The sequence below is a fragment of the Palaemon carinicauda genome, chromosome 21 (genome assembly GCF_036898095.1).
Source record: "Palaemon carinicauda isolate YSFRI2023 chromosome 21, ASM3689809v2, whole genome shotgun sequence".
In the NCBI taxonomy this organism is placed as follows: Eukaryota; Metazoa; Arthropoda; class Malacostraca; order Decapoda; family Palaemonidae; genus Palaemon; species Palaemon carinicauda.
In genome coordinates this window covers 113,023,476-113,043,475 of record NC_090745.1, presented here as the reverse complement: position 1 = coordinate 113,043,475, position 20,000 = coordinate 113,023,476, and the positions used below count along the sequence as shown (strand labels likewise).

The 20,000-nt window shown below is 32.5% G+C and overlaps 1 protein-coding gene across 1 annotated transcript in view; it reads right to left on the bottom strand.

Moving 5' to 3' along the window:
* The window catches only part of LOC137615420 (probable 3',5'-cyclic phosphodiesterase pde-5), a 337,922-nt gene that overhangs the window by 10,418 nt on the left and 307,504 nt on the right, over nucleotides 1–20,000 (bottom strand). Inside the window, 3 exon segments of the mRNA XM_068345291.1 lie at nucleotides 3,122–3,280; nucleotides 8,797–9,034; nucleotides 11,681–11,781. Coding sequence (XP_068201392.1) covers nucleotides 3,122–3,280; nucleotides 8,797–9,034; nucleotides 11,681–11,781 — 498 coding nt within the window.

The following is a 20,000-nucleotide window of genomic DNA, read 5'->3' as shown; positions in this document are numbered from 1 at the left end:
AATAGTTTTTATTAAGTTATTTGTTTTTATCATCTTGTTAGTTATCTGACTGTCCAGAGATATCTCAAAAACTTTATCGATAAATTTCCAGGATGCATTTCTTATCTCTTTTAAATGCGTTGGTAGAAAATGCCCTTCCTCTGGCATTATTTTTGAAGCAGAATCAAGTAATCTGGCTCATGGACTAGCAGGTTTTACTATTGTTCTCTTTCAATAAATTACTGAATGAAATTAAAAAGAGGAAACAAGGGCAAACTAATGGGGGTCCCTTTAAAATATTTGGACAATCAAATTGATTAATTCAATCTGTTTTGCTCTTGCATCACTGTATTCTATAGATGTCCTTCTGTATTATTATTATTATTATTATTATTATTATTATTATTATCACTTACTAAGCCACAACCTTAGTCGGAAAAGCAGGATGCTATAAGCCCAGGGGCTCCAACAGTTAAAATAGCCCAGTGAGGAAACGAAACAAGGAAAAATAAAATATCTTGTGTCATATTTCATTCAACAACTGTTTCTCAGATATGGTCATTAGGAATTCTTATCAATTTGCATAGCTCAATATCAGTGTGGGGAAAATATAATATTAAGTTCTTTGGATTACCCAAAAAGTCTCGACTGACTTTTTTTTAATTGTAATCCAATATTAAATTGTCGATTTTAGAAGTGAACCAGAGGGATATCATCTATTAAAAACTACTGCCTTTATACATCTCTCTCTCTCTCTCTCTCTCTCTCTCTCTCTCTCTCTCTCTCTCTCTCTCTCTCTCTCTATATATATATATATATATATATATATATATATACTGTATATATATATATGTATATATATAAATAGATAGATAGGTGTGTATATATATATATATATATACATATATATATATAAATATATATATATATATATATATATATATATATATATATATATATATAGATAGATAGATAGATAGGTGTGTTTAATAATACACACAAAGAACACGGACGTGTGCAAAGACATAGTTAATAAGTTTTAATGGTCCCCGATATGGAAAGTCTTAAATGGATCTATGGATTAGAAACTGACAAATTGAGGATGTCAGCCACTGAGAGGAGGGAGACGGGAGGCTTCGTCGTAACTAGGTTAACGAAGCTATTATAATCTGGTAGTGACAGGGAAGACGATGCACGTTAATTAACGTAGGAAGGAGAATTTCAAGTCTAGTTTAAAGGTTTAAAGACTGCTCATGAATAGTAGAGACAAGGCACAGTGATATTGTCATATCAAGCAGGACAATGCCCTAGAGACTGACCATATATACATATGATTATGATTAGCGCCCAAGCCCCCCTCTCTACCCAAGTTAGGACCAAGGTTTAAAGGCCACTCATAAATGGCAGAGGCAAGGGACAGTGATATTGTCCTATCAAGCAGGACAATGCACAAGATATTGACCATATATACATATGATCAGCGCCCAAGCCCCCTCTCTGCTCAAGCTAAGACCAAGGTTTAAAGGCCACTCATGAATGGCAGAGACAAGGGACAGTGATATTGCCCTATCAAGAAGGACAATGCCCTAGACCTAGAGACTAACCATATATATATTTGTTTAGCGCCCAAACCTCCTCTTTACCCAAGCTAGAACCAAGGTTTAAAGGCCACTCATGAATGGCAGAGGCAAGGGAGAGTGACATTGCCCTATCAAGCAGGACAATGCCCTAGAGACTAACCATATATACATTTGTTTAGCGCCCAAATCTCCTCTTTACCCAAGCTAGGACCAAGGTTTAAAGGCCACTCATGAATGGCAGAGGCAAGGGAGAGTGACATTGCCCTATCAAGCAGGACAATGCCCTAGAGACTGACCATATATACATATGATCAGTGCGCAAGCCCCATCTCCACTTAGGCTAGGACCAAGAAGGGCCAGACAATGGCTGCTGATGACTCAGCAGATAGACCTATAGGCTATGGGCCTCTCCATCCAGGCTAGGACTAAGGAGGACCAAGCAATGGCTACTGATGACTCAGAAGATAGACCTATAGGCCTCTCCACCCAAGCGCTAGGACCAAGGAGGGCTAGGCAATGGTTGCTGATGACTCAGCAGTTAGACCTATTGGCTTCCCCAAACGCCCCATCCTTAGCTTACAAGGAGAGTGAGGTTGCAACGACCAAAGAAACTACCGAGTTTGAGCGAGACTCGAACCCCAGTCTGGTGTTCACCAGTCAGGGACGTTACCACATCGGCCACCACAACCATAGTTGGGGAAAAATGCTTGGTAAGACCTTCCGTTATGTATAAAATATTTACTGGAAACACTGAATGAAAACTTGTAAGACAGGATAAGGAGAATTATGACAAGATAATGGCAAAAGTTCTGTTGAAGATTTATACGTGAATTTGGCAGTTGTTGGAGGGCTCAGATGTAGAATGTGTGGTTGACAGAAATACACATGTGGAAATAAACCTTTTGACTAACCTCGTTGAAGGAGGTAAATAAATGTTTTGTGTTTGTTAAGGAAATTTATAGAAATAGTCTGAAAAATGGCAATTACCATAACTACTTAAGAAATGATTATAGCCATTTCTGTATTTTGAAATGAAGGTTATCATTATTTCATTGATGGCAATGAGCAAGTCTTTAATTGCTAAAGAAAAGAAAATATACCCAGTAAATAATGAAATAAATGGCAGTAATGAAACAGGTTTATTGATAAATTTAGATTTGAAAGATTCCTTAAACGTTTAATCTTTAACGCAGTAAAATTTAACGAAGAAAATAGACAAAGATGCTGCCTGAAAAAAAAAAAATAAAAAAGACGAGCGAGAAATGCAAGAAAAATTGTCGTGGATGTATGATAGCAGCCATCTGTATGTATTATTATGTCTAACTTGAAATACGGCAGTGTAAAGGGGGTCGCAGGGGGATGTTAGCCCCCCGTTAGGTAAGTAGGTAAAGACACGGCTTGTAGGTTAGGTTAAAGGGGAAAGTTTAGGTTAGTTTATGTCCATTTTCAATGAACGCATGAGAAACTGGTCGCTGATATACAAAGGCTCAGAAAACTTGCTTGAAGACGAGACTTACCAACTGAAAAAACAAAAAATATATCATAAAATTATAAAATCTCACCTGTTGTAAAATGGTCACCGTTTGGTTGAAATGGTGGTGTTCTAAGGTGGAGGTTGTGTAAATGGCCGCTAGAGGACTCTCCGTCTCCAACATGAATTTGTTGTTCTTCCCACGATGGTCCAGGTCATGGCACAATGACCCGACGAACAACGCAAGGCACTGCGAAGGAAAAAAACAAAGATTAAGATGAATTTCTAAATCAGGGAATATTGTCATGTGGTCAACAAGCTCACCTGAAAAAAAAAAACAATGTTTACAAACTTACATAAGATCTTAGGAGATATCAAAAGAAACTTTTTTTTTTTTTACTTTAGGGGTTATGATATTTTGTCAAAAAGTCCCCATCCGAAGAAAAGCTCCGGGAAATCAACAGAAGAAGAAGAAGAAGAAGAAGAGGAAGAAAAAGAAGAAGAAAAAGAAGAAGAAGATTGATTGGTTGATTTGAGGTTTTCTAGCATCCTGACATCGAAGGTCATTGAAGAAGAAGAAGAAGAAGAAGAAGAAGACCTTTTGGTGTCAGCAAAAATAGCCATTGTATTCAACGAAACACGCCTTAAAGAGGGTCTAATACTTAAATAATAATAATAATAATAATAATAATAATAATAATAATAATAAAAATTACAATAATAATAACAATAATAATTAGTAATAAAGTCAATTTAATAAAAATTTCTTGTTGAATCGGCCTGGTTCTGCCTGGAATTACTCGTCCCTGGTCTCATTGCTATAAAAAAGACATTTGTGATAATCTTTGATGAAAAAAAAAATAATGTTAAGTTCGATATCACTTCTGTGAAAACGAATTTGCTTGCCTCATTAGTCGCAGATTTGATCTTCATTTACATGTGTTCCGCCACAACGCTTCCACCATGATGACACTCCACCAACTCTTTATCAAATAAAAACAATAAAACGATATCAAAATTAATCTCATTGCCTCTAAAATGTTGTTACTCCATCAACTTTTAATATCGGGGGGAAAAAAACATACGGTTCCATCATGTTGACACTACACCAACTCTTTATCAAATAAAAACAATAAAATGATATTCAAATTAATGTCATCGCCTCTAGAGTGTTGTTACTCCATCAACTTTTAATACCGGGGAAAAAAAAATACGGTTCCATCAGCTTGACACAACACCAACTCTTTATCAAAAAAAAAAAAAAAAAAAAAAAAAAAAAAAAAAAAAAAACTAAATAACAATTAATCTCATGGCCTCTACCATGTCGTCGCTCCATCAACTTTTGACGCCGGGGAAAAACAAATACATAAAAAGTTAGTAAAACTGCATAAATAATTAGGAAAACTACATAAAAAATTATGTCGAACGTAGAAAGATGAAGTAGCATAAATATGCATATTTTGCGAGGCACTCAATTTTCTCCGGAATTTACCGTCGCTCTGAGCTCTGTTTTATATTCATGGCTTTTGAACAGCCTTCCAGATGAAGCCACTCTTGATTCTACTCTCGCATGTATGAACTGACTAGAAATGATCCGAGTTGACGGTCTGGATTGCAATAACACATGCGAATAATACATTGTTGTTCATCTTCGATGATGAAATGTGTGGTTGCTGGGTAGCGTAACGAGGAGTTGCAAAAGACCTCATCTCTGAGGATGAGATGCCGTGTCCATCGGCGCAGGCGTATTGCAAATCTTATTTATTGGAGTAAAAATAGCCTCGATTGTTTGAGGGATACAAAAGGGAGTCTGAAATTTAATTAAAGGTGGTAAAAGGGGCTTCGACTATTGGATATACAGAAGGACGTCTAAAGTTTAATTATTGAGGTGGAAAGGACTACTACTATTGAAGAATACAAAAGGGACACCTAAAGTCTATTTTAGTGGGGTAGGAAGGATCTTTTTTTAAAATACACGAAGGTCATCTGATAAGTAATTATTGGAGTAGAGATAAGAGCTCAAGAAAAACGCCTGAAATATATAAATATAAATATACATATATATATATATATATATATATATATATATATATATATTTCTTTTTTTTTCATTTTTTCTTTTTTTTGAGTGGAAACAGTATCAACTGTTAAGGAATACAAAATATATATCAGAAATCTAGTAATTCTAGTAGAAGGACTTTTGATTTTGGGGGATAACTTCATTACTGAGAAGTGCAGCAAGGATTACTGGTGAGTGAAAGGGCTTTGAGCGATTGGAAGTGCAGGATGCACCTCTGGAGTTTGAGTAACGGAGTGGAAAGAGTTGATTGATAGGAAACACAAGAGGGATGTCAAGCGTTTCATTACTGGAGTGGAAAGGGTTTTGGCCAGTGTAAGATGGGCGTCCGAAACCTTGATGATATTTTAATATACGATGGATGTCTGGTATCTGATTATTGGCGGGAAAACGACCCGGGTTGCTAGTGAATTAACAAAGGATGTCTAAAGTCTAACTATACAAAAGGAAAGGGCTTATATTGTTTGGAAATATAAGAGGGACGTCCCAAGTCTTGAATAGAGTAAGAATATGGCTTCCATTGTTGGGGAATATAAGAGGGATATCTGAAGTCTAATTATGAGAGAAGAAAGGGCTTTAATTGTTGCTTAATAAGAGAGGGACGTCTCCAGATTAAATTCAATTAGGAGAGAGAAAATTAATTCTATTGTTTGGGAATACAAGAGTAAAGTCTCAAGACCAATCATGAGAGAGGAAAGGGCTTCGATTGTTGGGGAGTACAAGAAGGACATCCCAAAGTGTTTCGATTGTTGAAAAATAAAAGAGGGACGTCTCAAGTCTAATTATGAGAGAGGAAAAGGCTCTGATTGTTGGGGAATACAAGAGGAACGTCTGGTGTCTAGTTATGAGAAAGGAGAGGACTTTGATTGCTTGAGAATAGACAAACAGGGACGTCTGATGTCTAATTTTGAGAAAGGAAAATGAAGCGGTGTTGGGAATACAAGAAGGACATCTACAGCCTAATCATCGTCATGAAAGGAGCTTCAATTATTGGGGATTTGAAGACGGATGTCAGAATTCTAAGTACCAGAGTGGTATTGACCTCAATTGCTGAGGAATACAAGTGAATACGTTTTGGAATATGATTGTTACGATGCAATGGCTATGACTGTTGGGAAATCTCACAGTGACGGAATAAAACAGTCTTCAATTGTTGGGTAATACAAGAAGGATATTTGAAATCTATATATTGGAGTGGAAAGGGCACGAATTGGAGGGAAAATAAAATATGATAGATTTATATATTTGGAGGCGTGAGATCATTCAGCGTCAGAGTGTAAACAGGGAAAACCCTCCAGTTACACTGAAATAAAAATGAAAAAGCTGTTGACCAAAAATAGGAAGAAAGGAAGCGGGAATGAGGTAAAGTAGAAGGATATACGTAAAGTGCAGCTAGGGGCTTAACTTAAGGACCACAGCAAGGATCCTTTTAGTATTTCACGATTTACTGATAGGGGTGGATGTACGGGTGTTTGAGAGAGATTACCTTTTTCCCCCTTTCTGGACGACAGGTGTCTGGGAGCTCGAAATCTACCAAATATTCAACTACCTATTGTTGATCGGTTTCGAGATTCCATACACCTGTCGTCCAAAAAACGGGGAAAAAGGAAATCTCTCTCAAACACCCCGACATCCACCAACTTATATGAGTGATTGTACGTCTGAAGTTTCATTATTGGAGTTGGAATGGACTAGAATATTGGGAAATACAATAGAAATCTCGATGAATTAAAACAAAAACATGGCTTCAAATCTCCCCTCACCCCCTTTTATAATGTTTAACATTACCCTTACGATACCTTTCTGAAGTCGATAGGTAAATAATTACTTCCAGCATTGGATTCAGAGACTAAAGGGCCAGATAATAAGTTTGTAACTCCTGTATTTAGTCAGTGCTAAAATAAAGGTCTCATACAATCCAACGGTATAACTAAGGACTCTCCAGATCGTACAAATTAATTGGTAATTCATACAGTTCAAAGCATAACTATAGTCCATTTCGTTTAGCGATGCATATTTGCACCGACTCGCGGCGGTGCCCTTTTAGCTCGGAAAAGTTTCCGGATCGCTGATTGATTGGACAAGATAATTCTAACCAATCAGCAATCAGGAAACTTTTCCGAGCTAAAAGGGCACCGCCGCGAGTCGGTGCAAATATGCATCGCTAAAAGAAATGGACTATAGTAAACAACCGAGTTGAAATTATTGCCTTTGAAGAGTATATTTATCAAGTGTTTTTCATACTAAGCTGGTAAGGTTTAAATTCATGCATATAAACATAAATCATAACTTCTGTGGATCTCCAAACTCCAAATAGAAGTTTGTAATACAATATGATTTGGGGAAGTTTTTCGCTTTGGGAACCAGAGAGTTTGCTAATGAATTAAAATAACCTAACTTCAATCTACATACAATGTTAAAAAATAAACCCGTAATTTTAATCGGATATTCTCCGTAAAAATATACCGTTCTCAGCCGTATTTCAGTAAAATACAGGCGACAGTAATTTTATCATACTTTGTTATTATCTTTTACGGGTTGGAGACCCTAATATCACCCCTTTCACGTCAATATTATCTTTTTTTTTTTTTAACAGTAAATGCAACATTAATTCCCGCATTTTTTTTTTAATACGACAAATTCTTAAGAGTGTAGCTACTGGGCTGATTCAGATTCCAAAAGCTTTTCATGCATTCCAAAGGCCTTCCATGCATTCAAAGAACATTATTATGGTTCTTACGAATTCTGCAGCGGTTACACTGTTAAAATCTTGCATTAAAAAAAACGGTATGTCTGGCAATATTTATTCCAGGATTTTTAACGTTTTAAAAACGGATATACTGACGTAAAGGAGTGATATTACGGTCACCAACCCGTATAAGATCATAAAAAGTTAAGGTAAAATTACGGTCGCCTGTATTTTACTGAAATACGGTTGAGAAAAGTATATTTTTACGCAGAATTTCCGATTAAAATTACGTATTTTTCTGAGAACAGTATATTATACGGAAAATTTTTGATTAAAATTACTTTTTTTTTTCCTTTTGAGAACAGTATTTTATACGGAGAATTTCCGATTAAAATTACTTTTTTTTCCTTTTGAGAACAGTATTTTATACGGAGAATTTCCGATTAAAATTACGTTTTTTTTTCTGAGAACAGAATATTATACGGAGAATTTCCGATTAAAATTAAGTTTTTTTTTTTTTTCTGAGAACAGAATATTATACGGAGAATTTCCGATTAAAATTACGTTTTTTTTTCTGAGAACAGTATATTATACGGAAATTTTCCGATTAAAATTACGTTTTTTTTCCTGAGAACAGTATATCATACGGAAAATTTCCAATTAAAATTACGTTTTTTTTTTCTGAGAACTATATTATACGGAAAATTTCCGATTAAAATTACGTTTTTTATTTCTGAGAACAGCATATTATACGGAGAATTTCCGATTAAAATTAAGTTTTTTTTTACCTGAGAACAGTATATTATACGGAAAATTTCCGATTAAAATTACGATTTTTTTTTTCTAAGAACAGTATATTATACGGAGAACTTCCAATTAAAATTAAGTTTTTTTTTCTAAGAATAGTATATTATACGGAGAATTTCCGATTAAAATTAAGTTTTTTTTTTCTAACAGTGAAGGGGATGCATCAATAGTGGATTTCAACAGCACACCGTACCTCCAAGGGTCTGAAATGTTTGGGCGCCCTCTTAATGATGGTGTACATCGAGTTGGCGACGCTGAAGCCGTGCGTCCAGTTGTGGTAGGGGACCCGTCGGTAATTCTTCTTCACCGTCAGGGTGAACCTGATGAGGCAGTCCTTGTCGAATCTCGTCAAGCCGAAGAGGTCTACAAACATGTAGATGGCCATCCGCACCTTCTCCATGTCGTCTAGGGTCAGTGGGCTGAAGAAGTAACTGTCGGGAAAAAGATTTAAAATAAATATATGGGTGATTTCAGTTTTTAGCATTTTCTTCTACAATAGTGTTTTTATCATTAACATGAACTTATATAGATGAATTCATAATATTAATTACATATTCATTCTGTCATCAAATTATTTAAAATAACTTTGTGGCTGATTTCATATTTTTAGCATTTTCTGCTCCAATAGTTTTTTTTTATCATTAACAAGAAATTATATAGATTAATGTTTCATCTACATTTCGTCGATACATACGTTAATAAAAATATTGTATTAAATTCATATTAATTATATATTCATTCTGTCACCATATTAAATAACTTTGTGGCTCATTTCTACTTTTAGCATTTTCTGCTCAATGGTTTTTTATCATCAACATGAAATTATATCAATTAATTTTTACCTACATTTCGTCGATACATACGTTAATAAAAACATTGTATTGAATTCATAATATCAATTATATATTCATTCTGTCAACGAATTATTCAAAATAACTTTGTGGCTGATTTAAAATTTTAACATTTTCTACTCAATGGTTTTTTATCATTAACATGAAATTATACAGATTCATTTTCATCTACATTCTGTCAATAAATACGTTAATAAAAACATGTTATAGAATTCATATTATTGATTATATATTCATTCTATCATCATATTTTATTCTTTGCAGATAACTTATAATAAAAGAGCTTTAAACATTCTGCAAAATAACCATTTAATATTATTAAGCGTCCTAACAGTATTGCATTGAACATTTAATATAATTATTTAAAAGAGGTTGAAAAGTAATAAAAATAGGAATAAAGTCCAAATTCATCTTGTTTTTTAATACCAAAGCCAGTTTGGATTTTTTTTTTTTTTAAATTTGCTACTAGAACTAATTTTGCTACTAGAATTAACATGCTTTTGTATATAAGCGGACGATTAGCGTAAAATACAAGCGTTTTAAGCTGACACATAAGAGGGAGAGAGAGAGAGAGAGAGAGAGAGAGAGAGAGAGAGAGAGAGAGAGAGAGAGAGAGAGAGAGAGAGAGAGAGAGAGAGAGAGAGAGTGAGTGTGTGTGTGTGTCATGCTGGTTGTTTTCCTAAAATGTGGGGGGACATGACAGCTTATTAAATGAGAGAGAGAGAGAGAGAGAGAGAGAGAGAGAGAGAGAGAGAGAGAGAGAGAGAGAGAGAGAGAGAGAGAGAGAGAGAGAGATACGTATCTTTTTAAATGGAAAAACAATACTACATCAATGTTCTGGGTTGACATGTTCCATAGGTCATTTATCACCAGTATTCTTGACTGTGTTATCGATTAGCCGTAGGTTTTATTAATGCACTATGTACATTTGGTGCATGGTTACAAAATATATCTAAAATAACTGAAATTAAAATAATGAGACCATGTATATGTATATATACTGTATATGTATCTACGTCATACATATACTGTAGTATGTGTTTATATATATACATACATATATATATATATATATATATATATATATATATATATATATATATATACAGTATACATAGTACTGTATATATATATATATATATATATATATATATATATATATATATATATATATATATATACACATATATATATTATATATGTATATATATACATATACATACATACATATATATATGTATATATATATATATATATATATATATATATATACATATATATATATATATATATATATATATATATATATATATATATATGATTTATATATAACACATAATTTAATTCATAGCCACAGTACGTATTCACATAATACATATGTACCTATGATAGTATGAATATATTGACAGGAAAGAGAGAGAGAGAGAGAGAGAGAGAGAGAGAGAGAGAGAGAGAGAGAGAGAGAGAGAGAGAGAGAGAGAGAGAGAGAACCATGCATATAGAGGGACAAACAACAATGCAATGAACAATATTAAACATATATCTATTATATTAGTAAACTTTATGACAAGTAAAAACATTCAGGTGCTTTAGGGCTTTAGGAAATTATGTGCATATTTCTATTATTACAGTGAACTGCTTTAAACATATTTTTGATACAAGCTGAGCATTGATAATTTCATTTATTTATTTTACCTAATAATAAGTTGGTAAGACGAAATTAGGCCGTATTTGGCATAGTTACTCAATATTAATTAGCCTATCAGTTTTCATGTACAGAACAGGCCCCGCCCTCCTTATTAGAGGTAACAATTAACATAATTATTATTCTTGCTATAGAGAAGAGTACTATTTCAAACAAGTGTGATTTTGATTTAAGGATAGAATGACAAATTTAATTTTATCTAAATTGTTCCCTGTTGGAGCCCTTGGGCTTATAGCATCTTGCTTTTCCAACTAGGGTTATAGCCTACCTTGTAATAATAATAATAATAATAATAATAATAATAATAATAATAATAATAATAATAATAATAATAATAATATTTCCTGAAGCACTGTTAGATCTAATCTTGAATACCATTTCCCCTCTAAAATTTAATGTTTAAAGCAATTCCTTTATGGAAGGAGAAACCTAAGAATGATTTATCTTCCCTGAGTTTAGTTGGGACAGCCTTTGATTTTTACTTTATCTCAGTTTTTTTTTTTTAAATGATTTCTACTTACTCATCCACGCCGGCAATTTCGTCAGGGACGTGCTCCCTTGACAACAAGTCAAGCTCCTCTTCCACACAACTGCTGTGGTAGCTCATCATTTCAAGAGCTACCTGGAATAGTTGACAGGGAAGGCAGGTATTTTAGATAAAAAAAAAAAGAGAGAGAGAGGTACCTCAGCCAGCATCAGCAACAGCAGCAGCAGCAACAGCAATTCAAGAGAAATTAATGGAAGGATCCGGAAAGATAATGATAATATAAAGAGATAGCTAACTACACACCAGAGAAAGGTCAGACACAGATGTTTAATATGTAAGATTTTTTTTTATTGAGGAACGATAACACTCCACTGAGAGCAAGGGAATGGGAATTATATTTTCCAAATTAGAATATATTTTGTATTAACCAATTCTGCACGTACTTCTCTTAGTTCATGTTGTTACCCTTCTTAAAATATTTTATTTTTCCTTTTTTTCCTTTCATCACTGGGATATTTTTCCCTGTTGGGTCCCTTTGGGCTTATAGCATCCAGCTTTTCCAACTAGGGTTGTAGCTTAGCAAGTAATAATTAATAATAATAATAATAATAATAATAATAATAATAATAATAATAATAATAATAATAATAATAATAATAATGGGTAGAAAACATATCATCATTCCCTTGCTTGACTCACTGGTTTGTTGATGAGAATGGAGAAAAATGCAGATAGACTGGTATCCCCTGTACAAGAGAGCATGTAATAGAAAACGTAACCACCACCCACAGAACACAGGAAGACGGCTGCAGAAGCACATGTAACAGTCAAATTCAAAAGTTCGCCGACACTTTCTCTCGTCAGTGAATCTAACGTACACACTCTACTGTGCACTGGGAGAGTAACGATCAGTGAGTGTCGCCTGACTATTGAATTTCACCGTACAATAAAGTGAGTAGCTACGATGATAGAGCCGGCCCTTATTTTCCAGTTATTTTTTTTTCTGAAGTACTTACTCATCCAGTCCTGGATAGGGATCCAAACAGTCCCCCTGGACGTTCTCGAGTTCAAAATCAGAGCAAGAATTGTGGTAACTGAGCACTTCCAGAGCTACCTGGAAAGGGGGAGGCACCTCGCACGTTAATCCAGAGGACTCCCAGAAAGCATATTAGGTCACTTATATTATAAAACTTTATATGGAGACCAACAGCTGTCAAGAAACTCCAGCTACGTCGAGTGCATCTTTCCACAGAGGAAAAGTTTTGCATGGATTTTATATATATAAAAGGATACTGAAATGTAAAACTAAAATAATTAAAATCGATAATGTGTGAGAAGCATTGTTGTAATATTGAGATTACTGTGATTCTGAAAGCAAAGGTAGACTATGTAGTGCAGCAGTTTAGGAAAATTTGGTCTAAGTTTGTTTAAGAATTTAGTTTTTAATAAAACGTGCATTGTAAAAAATAAAGAAAGCGATAAAAAAAATACTGATAGTTTATGAAAAAGAATGTTTGTTCAACTTCTGGTAAAATGAAGAGGGCACATCTGGAAGATAATAACAGTTATGCTACATAAAGAAAATTATATCAGGTAAAATATTATTAATAACTTATGTGATAAAACTTTGGCCTTGTTGTGAATAATACAAAATATGATAGAAAGAAATTATTAGATTTAAACTTTTCATATCGAGATGGGAAAGATATAAGCTAAATGAAATTTCAGTTATGTATTGACAATTTTGAAGTGGCATTTATCCAACAATGTAAAAGTTTTATACAAGTTTTTCTGGAATTCAATATCATTCATAATATACGTTTGAGCATGTATAGATAAATATAGACCCCTACATCACTCCTATATGATAAAAAAGCTTGTCTGGATATATATATATATATATATATATATACATACATACATATATATATATATATATATATATATCTTTCCTGTCATGCTCAGCTCTCCCCGTCCATCAGGCAAGGGGGAGAGGAAGTAGTCATACGCTGGAGAGAGGGAATTGCGTGCGCGTACATAACTATCTAAATATTTAGCAGTCATTTTTAACGGGTTGCGTAACTAGTCTAGCTGTCATTTTTAACAGGTCGCGTACACTAGTCAATACATACATATATATATATATATATATATATAAATCATATATATATATATATATATATATACATAAATATGTATATATACATATACAAATATATATATGGATGTATGTATATATAAATTATATATATATATATATATATATATTTATATATATATATATATATATATTTGTATATATATACACATATATAAATATACATATATGGATTTATGTATATATATGTATATATGTATGTATAAATATATATATATATATATATATATATATAATACATATATACATATATATATATATATATATATATACACACACAAAACCAGAGGAAGCAAAAGAATAAAAGAATCGTAGATAATAAATGGAGACATCTAAATGAGAGACAATATCTCCTTTACTTCTATTACGAGAGAGGCAGCTAATGAGATGAGTTGAGAGTCTTCGGGAGAATGAAAGAAACCTCACATTGTTATCATTCTTTTCCTAAGATTTCTATTCCAGTGGGCAATGTGACGGAGGGGGGGGGGGGGTGTAAGATCCTATGCTCCATGATGTCCATCTTTGGTTTAGCAGTTTAAAGTATGAATGTAGCAGTGACCGTTTCGTAGAGATTTTCCTTGTAGCCATCCCCGTTAGGAGATTCGTTCTTTCTTGAGGGTACATTTGAGCGTGCTATTCTATCTTATTATTATTATTATTATTATTATTTGCCAAGCTACAACCCTAGTTGGATAAGCAGGATGCTATAAGGCCAGAGGCTCCAAAAGGGCAAATAACCCAGTTTTTACAGTTTTGAAGTTTTTATAGTCTATATATGAAAGATCCAACTTAATGTTGTTGCTGTTCTTAGACTATTTTATTATGATTGTTCATTACTTCTCTCGTAGTTTATTCATTTGCTTGTTTCCTTTCCTCACTGGGCTATTTTTTACTAATGGATCCCTTGGCTTATAGCATCCTGGTTTTTTCAACTAGGGTTTTAGCTTAGCAAGTAATAATAATAATAATAATAATAATAATAATAATAATAATAATAATAATAATGATATCAATTCGTCTAGAGTTGTGGGTTTCTGCTCAGTTTTCTCGAGTGAAAAAAAAAATATGATTAAGTTTATTGAAACCTAGGTAGATTTTACACCAGTTTTTCTGTTTTTGTTTTCTTAAAGATAAAAATGATAATAACAATGAAATCATCACCATCATCTCCTACGCATATTGACGCATAGGGCCTCAGTTAAATTTCACCAGTCGTCTCTATCTTGAGCCTTTAAATTAATACTTCTCCATTCATCATCTCCTACTTCACGCTTCATATTTCTCAGCCATGTAGGCCTGGGTCTTCCAACTCTTCTAAGTGCCCTGTGTAGTCCAGTTGAAAGTTTAGTGAACTATTCACTTTTGGGGAGTGCGAAGAACATGGCCAAACCATCTTCATCTACCCCTCACCATGATCTTATCCACATATGGCACTCGAGTAATCTCTCTTATAGTTTTATTTATAATCCTGTCCTACCATTTAACTCATTTCTAATCCTGTTCTGCCATTTAACTCCAAATATCCTTCTGAGGGCTTTGTTTTCAAATCTACAAAATCTATTGGATATTATTTCATTGTTATACCAAGATAAATATGGAGGGTATAAGATTCATGTTGGGTGTTATCTTGTATACCAGATTAGAAAATGACATCTAATTAAATATGAGAGAGAGAGAGAGAGAGAGAGAGAGAGAGGTTGAAAGGTATATACAGTATTGCATTGTGCTACAGTGAGAGAGAGAGAGAGAGAGAGAGAGAGAGAGAGATGGTTGAAAGGTATATATTTCATTATGCTACACACAGAGAGAGAGAGAGAGAGAGAGAGAGAGAGAGAGAGAGAGATTGCATTATGCTACAGTGATATTAGTGACTGAATTAATCAGAACGCGATATGCCCTTTACTTAATAGAAGAAATCTCAACGCTCAATGAGAACAATAAGAGCGCAAACATCTCTCTTATTGCTCTCTTATTATCTTCTCTTATATGAAACACAATAAAACAGCAGAGACATCCCATAGTCAAAAGTTTCCCCCTTTCTCTCTCTCTCTCTCTCTCTCTCTCTCTCTCTTTCCCATTCTGATAACCAATCTTAGGAGGGAGGAAAACTAGCGACGGAAGTAAAGCCGTCTTTATGTCGTCTCTGATTAAAGGTCAAATTCTATTGTCGTAACTCGAGAAGGTTACGTCCATTTAGCAAATGGATGTTTGTTTCCAGATTCGGTGTGACGTCACAGATGGTGGATTCTGTATTTTTCGTAACCTTTTACTTCGCAATTCTTTATTTTTTTTCTCCTTTTTTTCCCCTTTGTTGTTCATGATGAAAAGGGATAGGATAATACAGCAAGATCTGTGGAGTTTACAGCAAATTTGCTTTGTAGAGAAAAGATAAAATATTCTAAGCTTCTAACGTATCTATTGATATTTCCCTATTATTATCATATTTTGAATCCACCACACTTATAGAAATGAAATAATGACATTAATTTGCTTTGCTAATAACTCCAAGAATTTTCATATTTAGGAAGATCATGGCAACGGTATTTATCTTATAATATTTGTCTATATAAATAAATATTTTCATCATCTTCTCCCACACCTATTGACGCAAAGGGCCTCGGTTAGTTCGCCAGTCGTCTCTATCTTGAGCTTTTAATTCAATACTTCGCCATTCATCATCATCTACTTCGCGGTTCATAGTCCTCAACCATGTAGGCCTGGGTCTTCCAATTCGTCTATTGCCTTGTGGAGCCCATTTAAAGGTTTGATGAGCTAATCTCTCTTGGGGAGTGCAAAGAGCATGCCCAAACCATCTCCATCTACCCCTCATCATGATCTCATCCCCATATGGCACCCGAGTAATCTCTCTTATAGTTTCATTTCTAATTATCATAAGAGGAAATTTGTAAAGAATTCAAAATGCCTATTAAGAAATCAGAACTTCCTCCAATTTTGCAAGATCAAGGGCCACTGTAACTTCTTTTCTTATAACAAGTGATGTTATTTGAAATAAGATTTTGTAATTTAAAAAAAACCGAAAAATTATTTGCGAAAGCCACTAAATGATTGGATTATTTTGATAATGAATTAATAATCTACCCTGATCATTCACTTAACTCTATGCAACCTCTTATACGATGTAATAATACAATTTGATATAAAAACTTAATATAAAGATATATATAAATATACATATATATATATATATATATATATATATATATGCAGAAGAACCACAGGGAAAATGAAAATACAGAATATACACTTGAGTCCTGACTAGTTTCGTGATACTTCCTCAGAGGACTGATTTATTGAGAGAGGTTTCTTACAATTTATAGGGAAAGCAAAAGTACGAACATACATATAGAGATTTAGAGAACAATGACACTCCCTTACTCGCTACCTGGGCTTGATTCAGGTGTGCGTAGGAGGAGTCCGAAAGCTCGTTAGACACCTGCTAAAAAGGGTCATTTCTAGTGGCGGGTATATTCTTGTTTTCTTCTTATTTTACTTTCATTACAGTTATTTATATGTCAATGCGGTAGCCTTATCTATATAAATACATAAGCAAAACATACACAAAAATACAAATATATATACATATATATATACATACATATACATATACATATACATATATATATATATATATATATATATACACATATATATATATACACATACACACATATACATATACATACATACACACACATACATATACATATACATACACATACACATATACATATATATATACATACATACAGATACAAATATATATACATATACATAAATACTTACACATACACATACATATACATACACATACACATATACATATATATACACATACATATATACATATATACATATATACACATACATACCTATGCATATATACATTTATATGTATACAACATTAATGTAGAATTGAATGTATTGTGAATAATTAACGTCGGTGTGAAATTAATATTTAGACCTAAGCTACCATTCATTAAAAGAAACAATTATTTTATATAGTATGCATAAGTATATTGACACTACATATAAATGTATATATGCATAGGTATGTATGTGTATATATGTATATATGTATATATGTATGTGTATATATATGTATATGTGTATGTGTATGTATATGTATGTGTATGTGTAAGTATTTATGTATATGTATATGTATTTGTATCTGTATGTATGTATATATATGTATATGTGTATGTGTATGTATATGTATATGTATGTGTGTGTATGTATGTATATGTATATGTGTGTATGTGTGTATATATATATATATATATATATATATGTATATATATATATGTATATGTATATGTATATGTATGTATATATATATATATGTATATATATTTGTATTTTTGTGTATGTTTTGCTTATGTATTTATATAGATAAGGCTACCGCATTGACATATAAATAACTGTAATGAAAGTAAAATAAGAAGAAAACAAGAATATACCCGCCACTAGAAATGACCCTTTTTAGCAGGTGTCTAACGAGCTTTCGGACTCCTCCTACGCACACCTGAATCAAGCCCAGGTAGCGGGTAAGGGAGTGTCATTGTTCTCTAAATCTCTATATGTATGTTCGTACTTTTGCTTTCCCTATAAATTGTAAGAAACCTCTCTCAATAAATCAGTCCTCTGAGGAAGTATCACGAAACTAGTCAGGACTCAAGTGTATATTCTGTATTTTCATTTTCCCTGTGGTTCTTCTGCATCTGAGCATCACGTTTTCCTGTGATTTTTACGCATATATATATATATATACATAAATATTATATATATATACAGTATATATATATATATATATATATATACATATACATATATATATATGTACATATATATATATATATATATATACATATACATATATATATGTATATATATATAAATATATATATATATATATATATATAAATACCTCAAAATGAAAGATTAATATAACATGAAATCTCAGATAAACATACATAGATATATGCACACATACACACATATAATACTACAATTCTGTGAATATTCAGATAAGCTATGTTTACAAAATACATAAAACGACTCGTAACTCACTTTGTATTTCTGTTCTGATCGTCTGATCTTGTCATAGAGTTTAGCGTGGTGAAGAGCCAGACCACATATATGGCGAACATTTCGAAGGATTCTTCGTCGTCCTGAAAAAAAAAAAAAAATAACATTAAATTTCGATATTATTATTATTATTATTATTATTATTATTATTATTATTATTATTATTATTATTATTTCTATCATCATCATTATTATTATTATTATTATTATTATTATTATTGTTATTATTATTATTATTATTATCATCATTAATATCATTATTACTATTATTATTATTATTATTATTATTATTATTATTATTTCTATTATCATCACTATTATTATTATTATTATTATTATTATTATTATTATTATTATCATCATTGTTATTATTATTATTATTATTATTATTATTATTATTATTATTATTATTGTTATTATTATTATTATTATCATCATTGTTATTATTATTTTTATTATTATTATTATTATTATTATTAAAGGTGTCTGGTTTCAGTTCCAGTTCCATCAGAATAGATGCTCACTAGGACGTCAGCAGGACAAACCCAACCGCTCCCTGTGGTGCCTAACCACAGCAGTGCCCTCCCCAATAAACAGCTTAAACTCATGGTCCCGGGCGGGGATCGATCTGCTGTCATACGAATGCTAGGCAAAAACGTTACCACTGTACTATTACTTGCTAAGCTACAACCCCAGTTGGGACAAAACAGGATGCTATAAGCCCAGGGGCTCCAACAGGGGAAAAGAGCCCAGTGAGGAGAGGAAACTAATAAAAATAAAATATTTTAAGAACAGTAACAACATCAAAATTAATATTTCCTATTTAACTATAAAAACTTGAACAAAATTATTATCATTATTATTATTATTATTATTATTATTATTATTATTATTATTATTATTACTTACTTACTAAGCCACAACCCCAGTTGGAAAAACCGGATGCTATAAGCCCAACAGCTCCAACAGGGAAAATAGCCCAGTGAGGAAAGGAAATAAGGAAACACTACAAGAAGTTTAAGAAAAACAACATTGAAATAAATATTTCATATATAAACTATGAAATTTTTTAACAAAACAAGAGGAAGAG